The 19357-nt window shown below is 39.1% G+C and overlaps 1 protein-coding gene across 1 annotated transcript; it reads right to left on the minus strand.

Annotated features, from left to right (window-relative positions):
- Positions 1 to 22: 22 nt before the first annotated feature.
- LOC129724630 (all trans-polyprenyl-diphosphate synthase PDSS2-like) lies at positions 23 to 18007 on the minus strand. Its single transcript, XM_055679678.1, has 4 exons — positions 17423 to 18007; positions 842 to 1168; positions 370 to 782; positions 23 to 308 (listed from the first exon to the last, which is right to left on the minus strand). Exons 1-4 carry the CDS (start codon positions 17752 to 17754, stop codon positions 37 to 39), a joined length of 1344 nt encoding a protein of 447 aa, XP_055535653.1. The 5' UTR covers positions 17755 to 18007; the 3' UTR covers positions 23 to 36.
- Positions 18008 to 19357: the final 1350 nt, after the last annotated feature.

The raw sequence follows: 19357 nt of genomic DNA on the forward strand, positions 1-19357 counted from the left end.
GAAGCTTAAAAAATCTGCTGTTCAAAATGACCGTTGCTACAGCTCCTGCATGGCCAGAATGATATTCTGCAGCGCCGTACGTGCGTCGGACGGCTGCAACCGATCCAGCACCTGCATGGCAGCGTGGCTATGCTTTTTCACTAGATTTTTCGTTTTCTCCAGTCCGGGACCAGTGCCGATGGCTTGATGCAGCTGCTGATAGTCAATGTTGTCGACTGAAGTGCGTCCCCTCTCGATTAGCTCGTAGATGCTAGGGTCGTACTCGAGATGGAACAGAACCGGAGCCGATACCAAGCTAAATTGAGCATCTGAAGGAAAATACACAAAGTTAATGAAAAAAGTAAAGTATAGTATTCAATGAAATCTCACCCATTGGTAACGTGCTCAACAGAAATGGTTGCAAATCGATACAGGCTTGCCATGCAAGCGACAAATGTTTCCCGAACAGATAACCTTGCGTTTGAAGTTCTTCCGGAAGTCCTGCCAACATTAGTGCTCCCTGGCAACTTTTGCCTAGCAAACTTCCCCCGCCGAGCACATGCCTGAGTGACCACTCTTTCTCCGGGTTGCCCACAGTTTTTTCCACACTCATCGGCTGGGTGTTATCTTGCAGGTCGCCGAAACAAAGATCTTCAATGCTGCAATCCGGCGAGGAGTGACCTTTCACCGTCGATTCTGGTTTCGAGGGAAGCGGATGATTTTGCTCGTCACGGTCACCGATGAAATTCGATTCGGCCAAATCCCGATAGGCGGACGAGATAAGCATGTTGAGATCTTGATTGCTGAAATTGTAGATTTTGGATCAAATATTTCCACTTTTTTTTAAATTATTGAAACTTACCGCAAATTAGCAACCTGATTACAGGCGTTGGCCAGCAGATAGTCTCCCCCGAGCAGTGCCATTTTGTTACCGAATATCGTCTCACTATCACCGCTGAGATTGTTCCCGGCGTCGTCCATCGCCTGCAGATTGATCATTCCCTGATGGATGAGATGCGAAGTGCGAATCATTTCCGTAACCTCTGCCAAGGCCCGCTGCGAGTGCAAAACACCGGCACTTTTATCCTGTTCCATTTCCGGTATAGACGGGGCATGACCTGCCGCTTTCGATATCAGTAGGACGATTAGACCCCACGCTCGTTGGTTTTTGTCGTTGTAGACGAGGGTTCTGAAACGAGGGTGAAGAATTTGTGATCAGTTCAGTAGGAAAAATATTGGAGCTGTTGCAAGTCGAGAAAAGTATAACTTCAAATTTTACAGATTTTCAAAGGTTCAAATTCGAGAAAACCGATATGCGTAGTTCAAGGTGAACTACATGGGTTCAATGAAACGCTGAAATGACATAATAAGGGGTACGATTCAGATAAAACAAAAGCCGTGAAGTCGTGTAGATTTAATTAACATACATCAAATTAAAACACGATAGGAAATTAACAACATTTGGCTTTCGTCACGTTTTATCAGCAACAACATATATTAAAAAAGAATTATATCGTTGTATTTACACGATTAATACTACAGAAGGAGGCAGAATGCTCCTTATTGATTCTGAACTAGTAGATGTTATTAATTGAGCCTTCAAGTACTTGGTTAAGTTTCTGGAGGCAGTGCAATTTGAGCAGCGATTTGACACAACTTTTATCAGGCATATGCGACTTTCATGTTTCGTTACAGGAATCACAGTCATTATATTGGCAAAAACGAAACTAGTCGATTGTGTACCAAATTTTGCAGTTTGAGTACTGTTGAAGATAATAAATAGGGCCCTAGTAACGGGTTAAAATTAGCTGTTCAATAACATATTTATAACACCTATCCTGTCTCTTTGTTCACGCTGCAGGAATGCACAACCGTAAATTTTAGTCATTTGGCTCCATTATAGTTTCTCTTGCTGCTAGTTGATTACAGTCACACAGGTGTAGCTCAAACTGGAAAAAATTGAAGATTATAGCTTTTTGACGATTTTTGTAAATTTTGGTGCCCCTAGCCACCAAAATTTTTCCAGAGACTCAAATGAGTTTTCTCGTAAACATAACGTTGAAGCGACGAACCCAGCGAGCAATTACTCTGCGACACTCTCACGTAAGTTGACGCATTTCTACACTGGCTAGAGGCACCAGATTTTTTAAGAATGGTTAAAAAGCTATAATATTTCTAGGGCAACTTTCAAAGCTTTAGGGCAGCATTTTTTTTCGCTTTTGTCGACCAGTGCACTGTGGTTTAAAACGCGAAAAACGTGGTCGTCAGCCTTTTGAGTATGAAGATGTCATTTAAATGCTATAGTGTATTCGACAAAGTTTTTGTACGTCTTAAGGGGCATCTTTTGATGCAAATAAATTTTTGTTTGGTTTTTCGGTCAAAACGATTTTTGATTTTTTATTAAAAAGTACGAAAAGCTTTTCTATTCACGACACCGTGCATTATTTGGAAAACATGACGATAGAAAAAAAGATATTTTAGATGAAGAAAAAAAAAGATTTTTTTCCGAAAAAAATTGTTATGTCACTAGTGTATGCACATACCAAGGTGGACAACATTTAAAAAAATAAGGGTATCTATCTCTGAGCTGTCATTTTCTTTACAGAATTCAAGCATTGGAAAAACGTCAAAGAATGTTTTCTCATTGTGTTGAAAAAAAAACAATTATTTTCGGAAAAAAAAATTTTTTTTCTATCTTTAAGTTTTCAAATAATGCACGGTGCCGTAAATATAAATGCTTGTCGTACTTTTTAATGGAAAGTAAAAAATCGTTTCGATTCTGTACATCTTTGAAGAAAAAACAAGAAAAAAACGCCCACGCCCAAGGCTTTAAGAGACTGCAAGAAACTAGTGAAACCACCTGTGGAAGCTAGTACTAATTCCCATTTTTCGAGTGAAGACTGTAATTTTTGCATCTTTTCGAGAAATTTCAGTTTGAAAAAGTGCATTTTTTATCAAAAATGTCCTAAACCCTATGAAAAAGTTGAAAATTTGCCCAAGGTATGTTCGGCAAAATAATTTATTTTATAAATATAGAAAGATGTCTAGAACATAGTTGGCCTCTAAAATCACTTCAGAAAAAGTTATTGGTGTTTTTCGATTTTTAGAAACTTTTAGAATGTATGTTTATAAAATTACCTGTATGTGGTCGATTTTCAAGAGAAAGAATCAAAGTGTCTTCAGGAAAGTTTTTCTACAAAAGATTGTCTACAACTTTGCTGAAGACTTCGTTTTGATTTGATAGGTAAATAAAAAAAAATTTATCTCACTTTTAGGTGAATTAATCAAAAATTTATTTGCAGCAAAAGATGCCCCTTAAGATGTACAAAAACTTTGTCGAATACACTATAGCATTTAAATGGCATTTTCATACTCAAAAGGCTGACGATCACGTTTTTCGCGTTTTGAACCACTGTGCAGTGTCATGATCAAAATAAAAGAAGCTCTGTGGATGATGGATGTAAAAAAGGATCAAAAATTGAACAAAATAATCAAACAAACATTTAATAATTATGAAAAACAATTCACCAATTTTGTCAACTACTGAGGACGTAAGGAATGTTCTTTTTCTAAAGCAGACAAATGTTTTCCAATAGTTCGAATTTGGTACCTATCGAAACATTATATATGCTATTTTAGGGTGTACACTAGGGTGGAACAAAAAATAAATGTTAGCTCCCATGCACTTTTCGTGTTCCTTATGGGTCCCATAACAACTGTGTAACTTTTCAGATCGATCGGTGAAACGCCCGATTTGCGCCCGATTTTCAAAGTTTCCATGCGATTTCATATGGGAAAATTCACTTTTTCAAAACTTGTTCTCTATAAATTCCCAGTTGGGTCCTAAAAATATATCGATACATGATATTTATAGGAAATTTTCCTGGAAAAAACTCTTCTGAAGACCGTAAGGCGCTACGATGCTTGTAGAAACAGCTATTCACCCCAAACTGATTGAATGTCTGACGGTCGGCTCACAATTGAAATTTTCCAGCAACACTGCTACAGCATGCTGATGAGATGAATAATGGAGCGATTACCCAAATTGCGCGAGCTGACGAAAATCGCAAAGTGATCTCCGTCTGCTGAGTTATATGTAGAAACTTATTCTCTAAAGTATTTACAAAACATGGTACAAAAAGGGACAGGCATGAGATTACAGCAGTAAGTTTTTAACACTGAATCGAGGGGTAAGACAGTGAGTAAATTTAAGGTTGTCCGAGTTTTTCTGAGAAAACCTGAAAAATAAAGAGCAAATCTGAGTAACTCTCGTGACTCTGCATATCCATCCCTAAACTTTTTTTTCCACCGCAAATATGCACATGAATGTTGTTCGATCCCACCGTTTATATATATTTCTTGCTCTCAAGGTAATCGAAGATGTGAATGTTGAGAATTTCGGAGTAATATTGAGTAAATTAGAGTAACTCCCAAGCATAAGAGTAGCTCAGATGAAAGTGAGTAAATTTGAGTTTTTTTGAAAAAACGAGAAAAATAAAGAGCAAATCTGAGTAACTCTCGTGTCTCTGAACATTCATCCTTAAACCTTTTCCCCACCGCGAATATAAATATGAATGATTCTCGGTCTCACCGCACATATATTTTATTCTTGTTCTCAAGGTAATCGAAGATGTGAATCATCTGGATATGTCGGAGTAATATTGAATAAATAAGAGTTACTCCCAAGCAGGGCTGGAATTCACCTCAGTGCAGACAGAACCACACAAATTTGTACACAACACATTTGCTATCAAACCGTGCGTGCCACTCCCGATATTTCGTTTGTGTTCTCTTTTCCCCATTCGCTCTTTTGCATTTCTTTCGCACTGAAAAAATGCGACTGAGTACACTTTGTGCATTTTCCAAAATGTGCGACACCACACATTGTGCCTTTCTTTGTGTGTTGCTTGGGGCAATGATTATCGGATTTTACAAACAAACGACTATAGTATTTATTTATTTTTTTCGGTTTTCGCACTTCATTTGACTCTTACTGAAATAATTTAGGAGCTAATTTTCAGTGCCGCTCAATGGGTTTTGTTTCAAAACTAAAAATGGTTTCTTCGCAATATGTCACGTACATGAACAGTAGGGTGGCAATAGAAATCGACTTTTCGAATTTTGTTTAGAAGTAGGGCTCAATAGTTTCGTCTTCGAAAAAAGTTCCCATACTAAACTTCAGCTTAATCTGACTTCGGGAACACGAAAGCATTATTTTGTTACCAATGAAATAATGTACAGGTAGTTCATAAATTTGTGAATATCAAAAAATTCTGATGCCAAATGTCTTAAAAATTCATGAAACATCGATAATTGGTGTTATCAAAAAATAAATTCAAAAAATCGATCGGTTAAAGTTTCACTTTTCGACTGAACGAACTGCTAAATGCGATGAAGAACAATTTTTTTTCCATACAAGTCATTACCACCCTAATGAACGGTATCAGTAGTGAATGCATGTAGCGCTTGTGTATGAATACCGGGACATGTCTGGACGTGCGTAATATGTCCTAAGAAACACGTCCACGCCATTGAGAATCGTGTTTAAATGAATTCTCAAAAATGTTCTTGGTTCCTTTTCTCTGCTATTTTTTCTACCCGCAACGCAACGCAAACTGCTCAAACTGAAGCTGTTTTCTCTCACACGATATGTCACAAAAAGCAGCACAAAGTGTTGTTCTGTTCTCCCTCTCTTGAAATATTTCTCACTTGGTGATATCTTTCATAGTCATTTCGTTTTCACTCTTTCTCTTTGTGCCTGTTGGTTGTCAAAACGTGTAGGTACCGTTCTCGTTGTGCCTTGACGTAAAATTAACACACTGAGCGCAATGAGTGTGCAAATGACAGCCCTGCTCTCAAGCATAAGAGTAACTCAGATAAAAGCCGTCTTGCCCATCGCGACGAATCTAAACATGCAGCATTAATCATAGTAATCCATTAGTCAGCAGAAAAAAAATTGACAGCTCTATCAGTCGAACTCTAACCGTGATAGCGAATACAGTGAAGCTACTTCGTTCATTAGTGTGCGTGTTCAAAGAACGGTACCCCGCCGACTCGAGAACGAACATCGTGCGACACTTTGTGTACGCCCGTTTCGGCATCTACAACATCTTGCACTATTGGACAACAATCACAGCATCGTAAAAAAACCCGGTTCCGGACGGCCGGCTGCTGAAGAGGAAGACTGTGGGAAAAGTGGCTACATCGCTGCCTGCGCTTGGTCGGGAGGTCGGTGTCACCGGCCAAACAGTGAAAAAGTACCTGGCGAACGTGGACATAGAACTAAGGAAGTGACAATCCCGTTCACTGGTCACGGAGCTGCAGGCAATGACGTTGCGGCAACGGCTGAATATGATTGTCAAGTCGATTTTCCTGGCGTATCGCGACGTGGCGGTGGTGATGGACGACGAGACCTATCTCACTCTAGAAGGCAAAGACTGGCAGCGCACTCCATATTTTACTTTCCCCACGAAGGAAATGAGCTCCAAGATGAAGTTTATTTCACACCAAATCCCGCAACAAGGTGCTGCTGACAATCAGTGAGAAGGGGTTGTCAAAGCCGCTCTTCTTTCGCTCCAAACTGGCTGTGAACGGGAAAAATTTATAGTACAAAGTACCTACCGGAAGTTGCGTCGTTCATCAAGAAATACCGTAAGGGCCCAGAAGTGGCATTCTGGCCGGATCTGGTCGGTATGCATGCACTCGAAACTCTCGATAGTGCGTAACACGTTGCCCGCTGCGACCAAACATCGATGAACTATGGGACACCGAAGTTACACTGGAGCACGCGCAGCAGCACTATCAACGGCGCAGCTATTCTTGAAGATGACTGAAGGAACCTTTAACCACTACTGTAAAATGTACAATGGCTCCGAACAGGAGAAACGACTGGTTCGACGACGAGTGTAAACAGTTAGTGGAAGATAAGAATGCCGCACTAGCGAGAATTCTGCGAACATGAAGCGCTACCAACGCTTACAGAACGGCAAATATATCAAATACCAATATAGTTCACTTACGTGAAATTATGAAGACAAATTGAAAATGACAGAAGCGTTAGTCACCTTTTCGACCGCTAGGTGCGCCACTTCCGATTTTGTTCTACACGACATGCGAAAAAGAGTAACTTTTGACAATAATATTACCCTAATGGGTACACTGAAAAAAATTGCACATTTTATTGTGAAGTGGACTCAGCCGAATATTTTATAATAATAAAGTTCGCCTATTTATGAGGCAATCCATGGGTGGTGTTCCACGGTTTGTACGTTTGTCGACCTCCGACAATATTTTGAGTTGTAAAATAGCGACTTCCGGTGACTGGAAAACTGCCGAAAATGACCAAATACCACCTAATATGGGCGTTTTTTAACCAGAATGACGCTCAGAGGCCAGAAATTGTCTCCAAATGCCAGTTTGAAATCCAAGATGGCGGCTCCGGTTTCTGAAAAATAGCGACAAATGACCAAATATGGGTATTTCCGCGATTGTTATGATGCACTGAAGCTACAAATCGACCTCAGACAACATTTTGAATTGTAAGATGGTGACTTCCAGTGATTGGAAAAGAGACGAAAATGACCAAATACCACCTAATATGGATGTTTCTTTAACAAGAATGACGCTCAGAGGCCAGGAATTGTCTCTGAATACCATTTTAAAATCCAAGATGGCGACTTACGGTTTCTGAGAAACAGTGAGATATGACCAAATACCACCCAATATGGGTATTTCCGAAATCGTGATGATGCACTGAAACCACAAATCGACCTCAGACAACATTTTGAGTAGTAAAATGGCGACTTTTGGTGACTGGAAAACTGCCGAAAATGACCCAAAAACAACCAAATATGGGTGTTTCTTTAACCAGAATGATGCTCAGAGGCCAGAAATTGTCTCCAAATGCCATTTTGAAATCCAATATGGCGACTTCCGGTTCCTAAACAACAGTGACAAAAGACCAAATAACACTCATTATGGGTATTTCCGGGATTGTTATGATGCACTGAAGCTACAAATCGACCTCAGATAACATTATGAATTGGGTTGTTTAGCTATTCAAAGATCCGATTTTTATATATCATCTGAAAGAGTGTAATTTTCTGAGCAAAACGTGATTTTTTAAAACCTTATATCATTATCCTTCGATTTTTAAATGAAGAATTAAAATTCGCTCCAAATCGCTACAATGACAGTCGGTATATGGGCGAATTGTCATCGTAGCGATATCGAGCAGATTTCGAGCAGTTTTAAATCTTGATTCAAAAAGCGAAGGACAACGATAGAAAAAAATTTTAAATCACGTTTTACTCAGAAAATGCAGACTTTTCAGATGATATAAAAACTGATATAGCCAAACAACCCAATTGTAAAATAACGACTTCCGGTGAATGGGAAACTGCCGGAAATGACCACATACCACCCAATATGGGTATTTCTTGGTATTTTCTGTGGTCCCCGTGGCTCTGTGCTTAGCGATGTCGGTCGGCTAGCTCTCCCACACGGTTGTGATATCGGGTTCGATTTCCGATCGAGTCGAGGATCTTTCCTAGCTGGAAATTTTCTCGACTCAGCACTCGGGCACGGTGTATTGTTGTACTTATCCTACACATACAAAATGAGCCAAAAACAATATCGATAACGAATTCTCTCAACTAATCTAGTTAATCGAGACCGCTATTAGCCCCAAGGCTGAGCGTGCGATATTGTTGTATGGGTATTTCTTGAACCGGCCGATTTCCATCCAATATGAGATGCTTCGATAACGGAATGATACACAGGAGCTAGAATCGACCACAGACACCATTTTGAATTCTAAGATGGTGACTTTCGGTTTCTGTAAAACAGCCGAAAATGACTAAATAACACCTATTATTGGTGTTTCTACCAGAATGACGCTCAGGAGCCAGAAGTTGTCTCCAAACTTCCGGTTTCTGTAAAATAGCCGAAAGGGACCAAACACCACCCGATATGAGTGTTTTTTTTACCAGAATGATGCATGGAGCTAAAAATTGACCTCAGACACCATTTTGAATTGTAAGATGGCAACTTCTGGGAAACAGCCGAATACTACTGCATATGAATATTTCCGTAATCGAAATAATGTATAGAAGCCAAGCATTGACCCTGGACACCATCTTGAATTCGAAGATGACCACTTTCAGTTTCTGGAAAACAACGAAAATAACTGAATACCACCCACCAACCCCAAATACACATACCACCAATATGAGTGTTTTCGGAATATAGGTGATGTACTAAAGGCAAAAGTCGAGGATGTTGTTATTCCGATAAAACCAATAATTTCGAACGATATAAATAAATCGCAAGAAATCAATGCATTTGGAATGTTGAAAATTATTAAATTAAACACAAAAATAGGCGGGACGAAGTTTGCGGGTCAGATAGTAAATACATAAATATGCTGGTTAAAGCAAAGCTGCAAGTGATAAATACGAAGATTAGAACTCGAGAGCAAAAAATTCGGAGGGATAAAAAAAAAACAAAAAAATACTTTCAAAACGAAGAAAACTAAACATTAAATAATAGTTTTTGCATAACAGTTGTTATCACTAATTACGTTTGTTTTGTTGAATATCTTTTATGCATAATATAATAAAGCTTTTAAACCAATTACAACACTATAGGTATCAATACTTCAATTGTTAAATTGATAGAACATTCAAGTGTTATCTGAGCTAAAAGTTGCACAACAACCATATACGACTATTGACAACCATCGTGCGGTTTCTCCTTCTATCTTTTCACGAGGTAATTGAAATATTCATTTAATTGTACACTTCGTGGCCTGATTATTGAGCTTGAGCCGTCAAGGCCACACATTTCGTAGTTGCTTCCCATGATGGATCTGAGCTAGTGAAGTTACAGAGGGAACCACGTATATAGTAACTTGGGATTAGTTTACCATTTACACGTCGTGGCCTAATTATTTGAATATTTCTTCTTCGTGCCTCGATAAGCTACATGTATTATATTATCAATATTTAACTCCCGGAATGGCGTTAGTTTTACATACAAACAATATACGCACGAAATCTGCAACATATTTTTTTCTGTGAAAGTATGAAATTGAGTCAACTAAATCTAAAATTGAGTAAATTCAGTTTCGTGTGTGAGAATGTCACACGCCCACAGAAATTCAACAACAATGCACAGTGGTACAGTAAGGCAATGTAGGCGGACATGAGTTTTTCGATGCGATTTTGTGGTTTTGGAGTAAAATATTTTTCTAAGAACTTGTTTCTTATATTTAGTCTATTTTTTATGTGCAAATGAAAATTAGGGTTGTCCTGAAATCGACTAAATGAAAAAACTAACTTTTCATTTGCATAAATAAATGTATACATTCATCGGCACAGTTGTGGATCAACCAATTTTAAGCAACTTTCGGTATTTCTTCACAATATTTGTTCTTTCAAATGATACCAAAAAATATTATTTATGTTTGCCCTAAACGGAGCCATCAATATATCAAAAGGGCCTATTTAAAAAAAAATAGAAATAGTGAAAACTCTTCATCTGTACAATATATCGACAATGTTTTTTCGTCAAAATTGGCGTATTTTTGATTAAAGTTACCGAAGAAAACTTTGTTTTTACATTTGAATTGAAAACATAGAGCGAAAAAATAGAAGACTGTTTTTGGAAACCAAATTTCATGTCTACAAAAAAAATTTTCTTACAAAGTTACTTAGAATTAGTTGGTCTACAAGTTTGCCAAAGAATGTTTACAATTATTTATGCAAATAAAAACAAGTTAGTTTGTTTTTATTTCGTTGATTTTAGGACCATCCTAATTTTCATTCGCACATAAATAGAGGACTATGTATAAGAAACAACTTTTTACAAAAACTATGGCTTTAAATCGCAAACCAAAATCGCAACGAAAAGCTTATGTCCGCCTCAATTGCCTTACTGTACCACTGTGCAATGAGTTTAGTTACCTTTTTCACCACAAGAGGGGGTGTTCCCTGTCTGTCTTCACGGGAATATATGGGAAATTCTAGAGTGAACTATATTGTTATTTTAAGATATTTGAGAACGGGCAAATCTCGGTCTTTCGGGAGAAGCGCCAGCTGGAAGATTGTGATCGCGTGGCGCTGACGTAACTGTACCGTGCAAATGGCACACGAAAGTTCTACGAGAAGCTGAACAGTTCTAGCTAAGGTTACGTCGTTACGTGCAACAAGCCGACATGTGAAGAGACCTGAACGGCAACCTGCTCATGAACAAGTATAAGATGATTGAAAGGTGGAAAAGTTCTACGACGAGCACCTTAACGGCGATAAAGTAAAGGACGATGAAGAAGTGGCAGTAGCTCTGGGTGTACGCGCGGATGACGACAGAATATCAGCTTCTCACCTCCAGGAGAATAAAGAGGACAACAAAATAGCTGGAGCTTATCAAGTCCTCAGCGAGCTATTGAAACACGGTGGCGAAGCAGTGGTTAAGGCGCTACACTGGGTTATTACCAAGAGTTGTAGTACCGGAGGAGTGGATGAAGGGCATGAGGTAAACTTAGATGGGGAAGAAAAAGATGCTTATCTGTATTAGTAGTGAAAAATAGGCAAAAACCACGTGCTTTTGGGTTGTGACATGAATCTCCAAAAACAAGTAAATGCTATTTGAAACTGTATTCCGCATTGTTTATTGACGCGGGAAGGCTTTTTCAGCCGTGAACTAGCATGACTTGTGAAAAATTTTTGCAAAAATATACCGAACGTTGATTTTTTAACATTGTTTCTAAACTACTACGTCATCAATGTTGACAAAATAAGGGCGCTTTAAACCTGAGACTCAAACCATCTCCGTTCCTTTCTATATTCCAGTGGATCTTTATACATGTGCCCCATCTATAAAAACGACGACAAGTTGGATTGCTGCAACTACCGTGCAATCACGCTGCTGAACGCCGCCTACAAGCTACTCTCCCAGATTCTTTGCCGTCGACTATCACCGTTTGCAAGGAAGTTCGTGGGGCAATATCAGGCGAATGCAGTGAACACAACGTACCCACACACCATCTGTTCATCGTCGATGGATCGGGTGATGTGCGTAGTTACAGTTTCGGGGATACTCTCGAGTCCCTTGAAGAGGGTTACGGCCAGGTGATGAAATCGTGCTTGCTCTTCAACATCGCTTTAGAAGGTGTGATACGTAGGGCTGGTATCGATACGAGTGGAACGATATTCAGGACGTTTGGCTTCGCTGATGACATTGATATTGTGGCACGAACCCTTGAAAAAAGTTACCGAGACGATGTATATCAGACTGAAGGCTGAAGGGGACGGATTGGATTGGCCACAAACACGTCGAAGACTAAGAACATGAGAGGAAGATGTTCCAAAAAAGATATGATCAGATAGTGATGCAATCGAGGTGGTAGATGAGTTCGTGCACTTGGGCTCACTGGTGACACCTGACAACGACTCCAGCAGAGGAATGATGGCAGTAAATCGTGCCTACTCTGGACTCCGGAGGCCGTCTGCTCGAAAAAAATTCGTCACTGCACGAGATCAGACCGGTAGTCTTGTACGACCACGAAACATGAACCATGCTCGTGGAGGACCAACTTCGAACGGAAGACACTGCGTACGATCATGGCGGAGGTGGATGAACCATGAGTTGCATCAGCTGCTGGGAGAACCTTCCATCGTCCAAACATCGAAAATTGGGAGGCTACGGTGGGCTGTGCATGCCGTAATGTACAGCCCGGTGGAAACGGTTCTCGATAATGACAAGACTGGAACGAGGCGACGAGGCGTGCAGTAACGGAGTGGCTCGATCAAGTGAAGGCGACCTCCTGGGCCTATTTAGACAACATGGCAGGCGAGCAGCAACTGGTGTCGATACGAGCACGGTGACGTCACGCATCATAATTTGACAGCTACTGGTTACTTTGTTTACCTTCGGGTGATGCAGTTTTGTTCTCAATTCAAGCAAATCATTTCAATTGTGACCAAAATGCTTTTTAATCCTAGAGAAACATTTCAAAAGGTCCTATCTGTTTTGGTCGATTTTTTGATCGATCACTTTCATTCAATCACCACAACTTATTGAACACCTTTTATGGTACGTTATTTGCACAAGTTGATAGCGGAGGGATCATTATAGCCTTCTGAAGGAAAACCACGCTTCGGAGAGTTACTGAAGCTGAACTATTACCAAAACGAAAAGACGCTCCAGAAAAACGAAAAAAGCAGATAGGACCTTTTGAAATGTTTATCTAGAATTGTTGTACATGAGGTGCCAGAACACTAAGAACAGTTATTGATTGAGCAGCATTTCAACTACGCACACGATTGCTCCACCAGAAAAAGGCATGAAGTCCAAAACGTAAACAAAGTTACCACTAACTGTCAGAAAAGTGAGGTTAAAGAGATTCGGTGAGATGGTCTATTGTAAAGGGTGATTTTCTAGGAATTTGGTTTTTCTTTAAAAAAAAAACGCATAAAAATTACAAAACTGTATAAAATCTTTATTTGAGCCGATAAATTGGTTTATGCCATTTACTTTTTAAAGATAATTTCATTCAAGTGTTGGCCACGGCTACGTTTTAAACGATTCATACGAAAAAATGATTCATACGAAATTTTGGGTCACTTTTCCGAGCATTTCGGCTGGTATCTCGCGAATAACGCGTGTAATGTTGTCTTCCAAGGCTGGAACTGTTGTTGGCTTATCCGCATAGACGAGAGACTTAACGTAGCCCCACAAAAAATAATCTAGCGGTGTTAAATCGCATGATATAGGCGGCCAATTCACCGGACCATTTCGTAAGATGAATTGGTCACCGAACTCATTCAGCAATATGTCCATTGATACGCGTGATATGTGGCACGTTGCTCCGTCTTGCTGAAACCACATATCAAGAAGACCCAGCTCTTCCAATTCTGGCAAAAAAAAATCAGAAATCATCGCGCGATAGCGAGCGCCATTGACCGTAACGTAATCTTAGAAGAAGTACGGACCAATGATGTCTCCAGCGTGTAAGCCGCACCAAACCGTGCTTTTTTCTAGGTGCATTGGCGATTTTTGTATTGCCTCTGGTTGCTTTTCGATCCAAATGCGGCAATTTTGCTTATTAACATACCCATTTAACCAGAAATGAGCTTCGTCACTGAACACAATTTTTCGATAAAAAAGTGGATTTTCGGCAAGTTGTTCTAAAGCCCATTCACCAAAAATTCGACGCTGCGGCAAGTCGTTCGGCTTCAATTCTTGTACGAGCTGTATTTTGTAAGGCTTTACACCAAGATCCTTTCGTAAAATCTTCCATGTAGTCGAATAACACAAGCCCAATTGCTGCGAACGGCGTCGAATTGACATTTCACGGTCTTCCACTACACTGGCTGATACGGCAGCAATATTTTCTTCTGTACGCACTCTATGTATACGTGTTGTTGGGTTTATGTCCAAAAGAGTAAAACTGGTTTGAAATTTCGTCACAATAGCTTGAATAGCTTGCTCAGTAGGTTGATTACGACAACCATAAAATGGTCGTAATTCGCTAAAAACTGTCTTTACTAACGAAAACTCGACGCATACTTAAACCGAAAACGTATACTGATTCAGAAAATTCCATATTCTTTGGTGATTTTAATCTTTCGAATCACAAAACTATTACAAAAAACGTAAAACTCAAACAAATTTTTCAAAAACTTGTAAATTTCCAAAAAAAAAAAATGAGACAGAAATTTGGTTCTTCTACGAAGTTACATAAAATTTTCTAATCTAAAACTTTGTCGAAAACTGCAGAGCTCTAGCGTGTAAGAATGAAAAGTTGGTGTCGAAGCGCCATCTCTGCGGCCAAATCGCGAACTAAACTGAGCGCCAAGTTGAAGTTCTGATTACACTGAAACACTTTGCTGAAGACTGCACATAGCTTGGATAGAGAATCAAAGTACTGGACCATGTATTCTATGCAATAAATACATAGCAATTGTATTTTTTCATGAAACCTATGGTTATATTCAAACTGAAATATCACAAAAACACCAAAAAAACACCTCTTTCAAAAATTCATAAAATGAAGATTTTTTGATGAAGTATTTTGAGAAAAAATCATGGTTTGCTAATACTTGCTACCCGCTGAGATATCTACTTCAAAAAATTATGTATTTTTTCAAATTTTGTATAATTTTTTCACTTAAGAACTTCAAAAACTTCTGTACTCGGAAGAAAACGACGTATTTATCCAATTTCTATCGAAAAAAAATTTGTTAGAAATTAATACGAGTGAACTCATAAAATTATCACAATAAAACGTGAAATTCAAACAAAATTTATAAAAAATTCGCAGATCTCTGAAACTTGAAGAGTTAGAAATTTTGTATATTCTGTAAAGATTCATGGAATTTAGACATCTACAAATTTGTCGAACACCGCAAAGCTCTAGCGTGTAAGAGAAAGAAGTTGGCATCGCAACGCCATCTTTGCGGCTAAATTCCGAACTAATTCAAACAACCAAAATGAAGCCCTAACTATACCAAGAAATTTTGTAGAAGACTGGAAACCGATTGGTCAAACCCTGAGAGCGCTATTAATTTCTTTACGCTAGATTCCATTTCTGGCCCAGTGTGCACTGATAGCATAAACTGTGCCCGCCTAGATTAAAAAACTAAAAACTTATCAATTAATCATTCTAGATTGATTTTGATTTTTGCTTTTTCTTATTCGCTCCATAAATTAATGATGACATAGATATCCCATATCATTGCTTGTAATCGCAAAGCAATACTATAAAGCTCACCTTTGGACCGTTGTGTGAAAACTGGACGCTAAGAAAATTAGAACGTAGAATGGCGCCCTATGCATTTTGTTACCCGTGTTGTTTGTCAAGTAGGAAATCTATGTCCCATTGATATAAGCTAAAACTTATCTGTAAACATTATTGCTACTAAATCAAACGTTTCTGAGCCACGTTGCTTCAAATAAAGTATATGCTAAAGTGTGCCGGAAAATTATTCTTGAGTCGAAAATAATTCTCCCCACGTAGGAACTACTTATACTAACCAAAAAACGAAATGCGGTCACCCTGATTTCCGAAAAGTATGCGTTTCGTTAATGTAATCATATTGATATGCAAGATTGAGTTTTGAATGGGCAGATTCTTTGGAGCTTTCAACCAAGAGAAACGCTGAAAACCGGTTTGGGTACCCTCCTTTGGGATACGAAAGATTATCCACAGTTGTCTCAGTTGGTAGCAGCTTGGATTTTGCCTAAGTTGTCACGATGCGGTCTTGAATTTGGAGAATGAGCAATTCTGCAAGTATTCTGATACTTCATGTGCCATCCCAGTTGATGATCATTTTTATAAGAACTTTCGGTAGGGTTTCTTTTTGAGAACAACCAAAATAGAACGATTGTTAAAAATGTAAAATCAACTCAGCCAATCGAAGTTATTGTCCACCGGATCTGACTACCTGTAGCTACGCGAGACTTCGGTAGTAACACTAGCTTATCTTTAACCCACGCTATTTTTAAACTGCCACTCCTCATCCCTGCACAGCCTTGTTAATTTCTCAAGATATTATAACCTGATTTGCGGCGCTTTTTGCTAGCGATCCGTATTTGAAAATTACTGTCTGAAATTTATTTTCCTATTCTTCCGCTTAGACTAACTTAAATTCAGATTGGAGAAAAAAAATTAAGTTCAGCCGAAAGAAAACTGGAAATCGTGATAAACCATCAAACGCTTCATATGAAAGTTATTAGTCGATCCAACCACTGTAACTCTGTAAGGTCAAAAACCTTGTAATCAATCTGAAAAAAAAAGCAAAAATCGCAAGAAAGGCTTCACTGTTATCGCAAAACCTCTGCCACAGTCCACTAGCCAAACAAGACCCGCATTGACAAAATACTTCACGCATCACCAACGCTCCGCGCGTCGCATCCAGCACCGCAACAGTATCAGTTTTTTTAAATACCCTAGCCTAGGTGATTTTCATACCAACGAAAAAAGTAACTCTTCGGTCCACAAAACGCACAGAAAGAGACGAACCCGAATTTTCGGAACGTTTATCATTCCATGCCATCGCACACAACGCTGAGCGTGGAATTCGCACCCACCAGTAACCCCCTCGAGGGGGTGAGGGGCAGTACTGGTGGAAGCGATGCTGGCCGGAGGCAATTTAAATTTTCTTTTCTATCGGCTGGTCAACACCATTCACGTGTTGGTGTTTTGTTTTGGTCATCGCCTACATTTTTTTTTTCGGGCCGTGTGATAGTGAGAGAGAGAGACGCGTACGCAGGTACGCATATACTGATATGGCATTACAATCTGCTGCTGTTTGGGAAAGCAACTTTTTTAAAACCCGCTAAAAGTTGATTTGATCAAATTCGTTCAGGTGTGTAACAAATTCAACTCCAACGTTAGTAGGTTTATTCGAAAGCTCCATTGGTTCTAGTTTGCCCAACTTACTTGGCAGTTTTCAACAGCGGATGGTTGCTTCCGACCAGTTTCCGTAGGTGAAGTGCCACATTCGCAATCTCATCGCTGAGCAGCCACCGCAGACTTAGGAACGACGTCGGATAGCCTACGATCTTCTCCGCTTCACTCACGGCTCGGTTCCAGTCGTGCTTCTGAACTGCTTTGGCAGTCGCTAACTTATCACTCATCACCGAGCTGAAACTAATTTGTCGGATTTCACACCATTTTGGCTGCAAGTCGACGGACCTTCCTGTCGCTAACGTGAACCGACCCGTCCGCATGTGCTGCTGGCAGCAGACACGAACTATTCTACTGAGGGCCATTTGTTTGGTTCTTGCTTCACTTTTTTAAAACACTATTATGCACACTAGCCACTCTGATTTATTGACCACGTGGACAGATTCAACTTTGATCCACTATGCAAATCAACTAATCGCTCGTGGAACTCTTTTACGACTGATAGCCAATCAAAAACAGAGGCAGCGGGTCAGTTCAAATCCAAAAAGGCTTTCACTGCTGACCGTCCGTCATTGCTACCTTCGAGCGCGCGCACGTTTATAAACCGTCAACGCAGAGAGCCACCAGCAAACTACCCTTCTTTGGTTGGTGCGTGCTCGCGGTCATCAGGATAGTACGTTTTTCGAAACCAGCTTTACCCGAGCAGAAGTTGTGAACAAAATAGTAGCTTGTTTTGTTGCCGAAGCCGGAGGAACAGTGAGCTGAGACAGAGATATTTCATTTTGTAATAGCGGTTTATGGTTTTTCGTCGCATAAATTCATAATCACAAAAAATTATTTAGTTCCGGGGTTGATTTTCATACAAAAAATTGTCTCTTTACCTCTAGTGAAAAATAAAATCCACTGTAAAGTATTTTAAATTCGCGGCTATATTCCGCCAAAATATTCTGAAATTACCAAAAATAGTCAGAAAAAAACACGAAAAAATAGCTTAGAATGACGAAAAATGTTTGCAGCCAAAATAAAAAATGACGAGAGAAGATAAAACCTAGAATTGATACCAAAACAGGATAAGAATGCCGGAATACGAATCCCAAATTAAGCCTTATATAGCAAACATGCTTCTAACTGCTGCAACAAATAATCCATAATTAAGCGCAAAGTAGCAAAAAGTCGATTCTAAAAGTTAGTAAAGAAAGAATTATAATAGAGAAAGGTTGAAAAAACAAAGTAATCCCAGACTAAGTTCAGAATGGCGAAGAAATGCTTCTTGAAACCAGAAAAAAAATAAAACAGAATAATCTCAAATAGAATACAAAATAGCGAAAAGTAATTTCAAAGGCCAGAAAAATCCCACAATGAAAATGATTCCGCTGAAATTTATCCAGAATGGTGTAAAATCGATTCTAAAGTCCGGATACGTTAAACAAATTGATACAGAGTAAAGAATTAGGAATAACTGCAGATTCAAAAATATAAAGAGGAAACTGATTTTTAATTAAGATCAGAATAATAATGAAGAATGCTTCTAGAGATTTGAGAAAAGACGATCCCAATTCGAGCTCACAATATTATGTTTCTGAAAGCCAGAAAATTACTTCAAGCGTCAAATTCAAAACCGAGTAAGAATGGTTTAAAATCGGCAAACAAAAAGACAAAATTATCTCCGATTAGGATCGTTATGGCAAAGAAAAGTCAAGAAAGACAAAAATTTCAAAAGCTTAGAACGACAAAAAGCGTTTCCAAAGCCCACAAAAAGCTAAACAAAAAGAATGATCTCAAAAAGGCCTGAAATTTTTTTATAATAGAGCGCGAATGATGAAAAAAAAACGCTTCTTCGAAAAGGCCGAAACAATCAATTTCAATTTGATTCAGAATGCTGGAAAAGTGCTTAAAAGACCAGAAACGGTAAAAAAAATTATATAAAGTTGGGTGAAAAATTGAGCTTGAAATGATAAAAAAAACACT

The sequence above is a fragment of the Wyeomyia smithii genome, chromosome 2 (genome assembly GCF_029784165.1).
Source record: "Wyeomyia smithii strain HCP4-BCI-WySm-NY-G18 chromosome 2, ASM2978416v1, whole genome shotgun sequence".
Taxonomy (NCBI): domain Eukaryota; kingdom Metazoa; phylum Arthropoda; class Insecta; order Diptera; family Culicidae; genus Wyeomyia; species Wyeomyia smithii.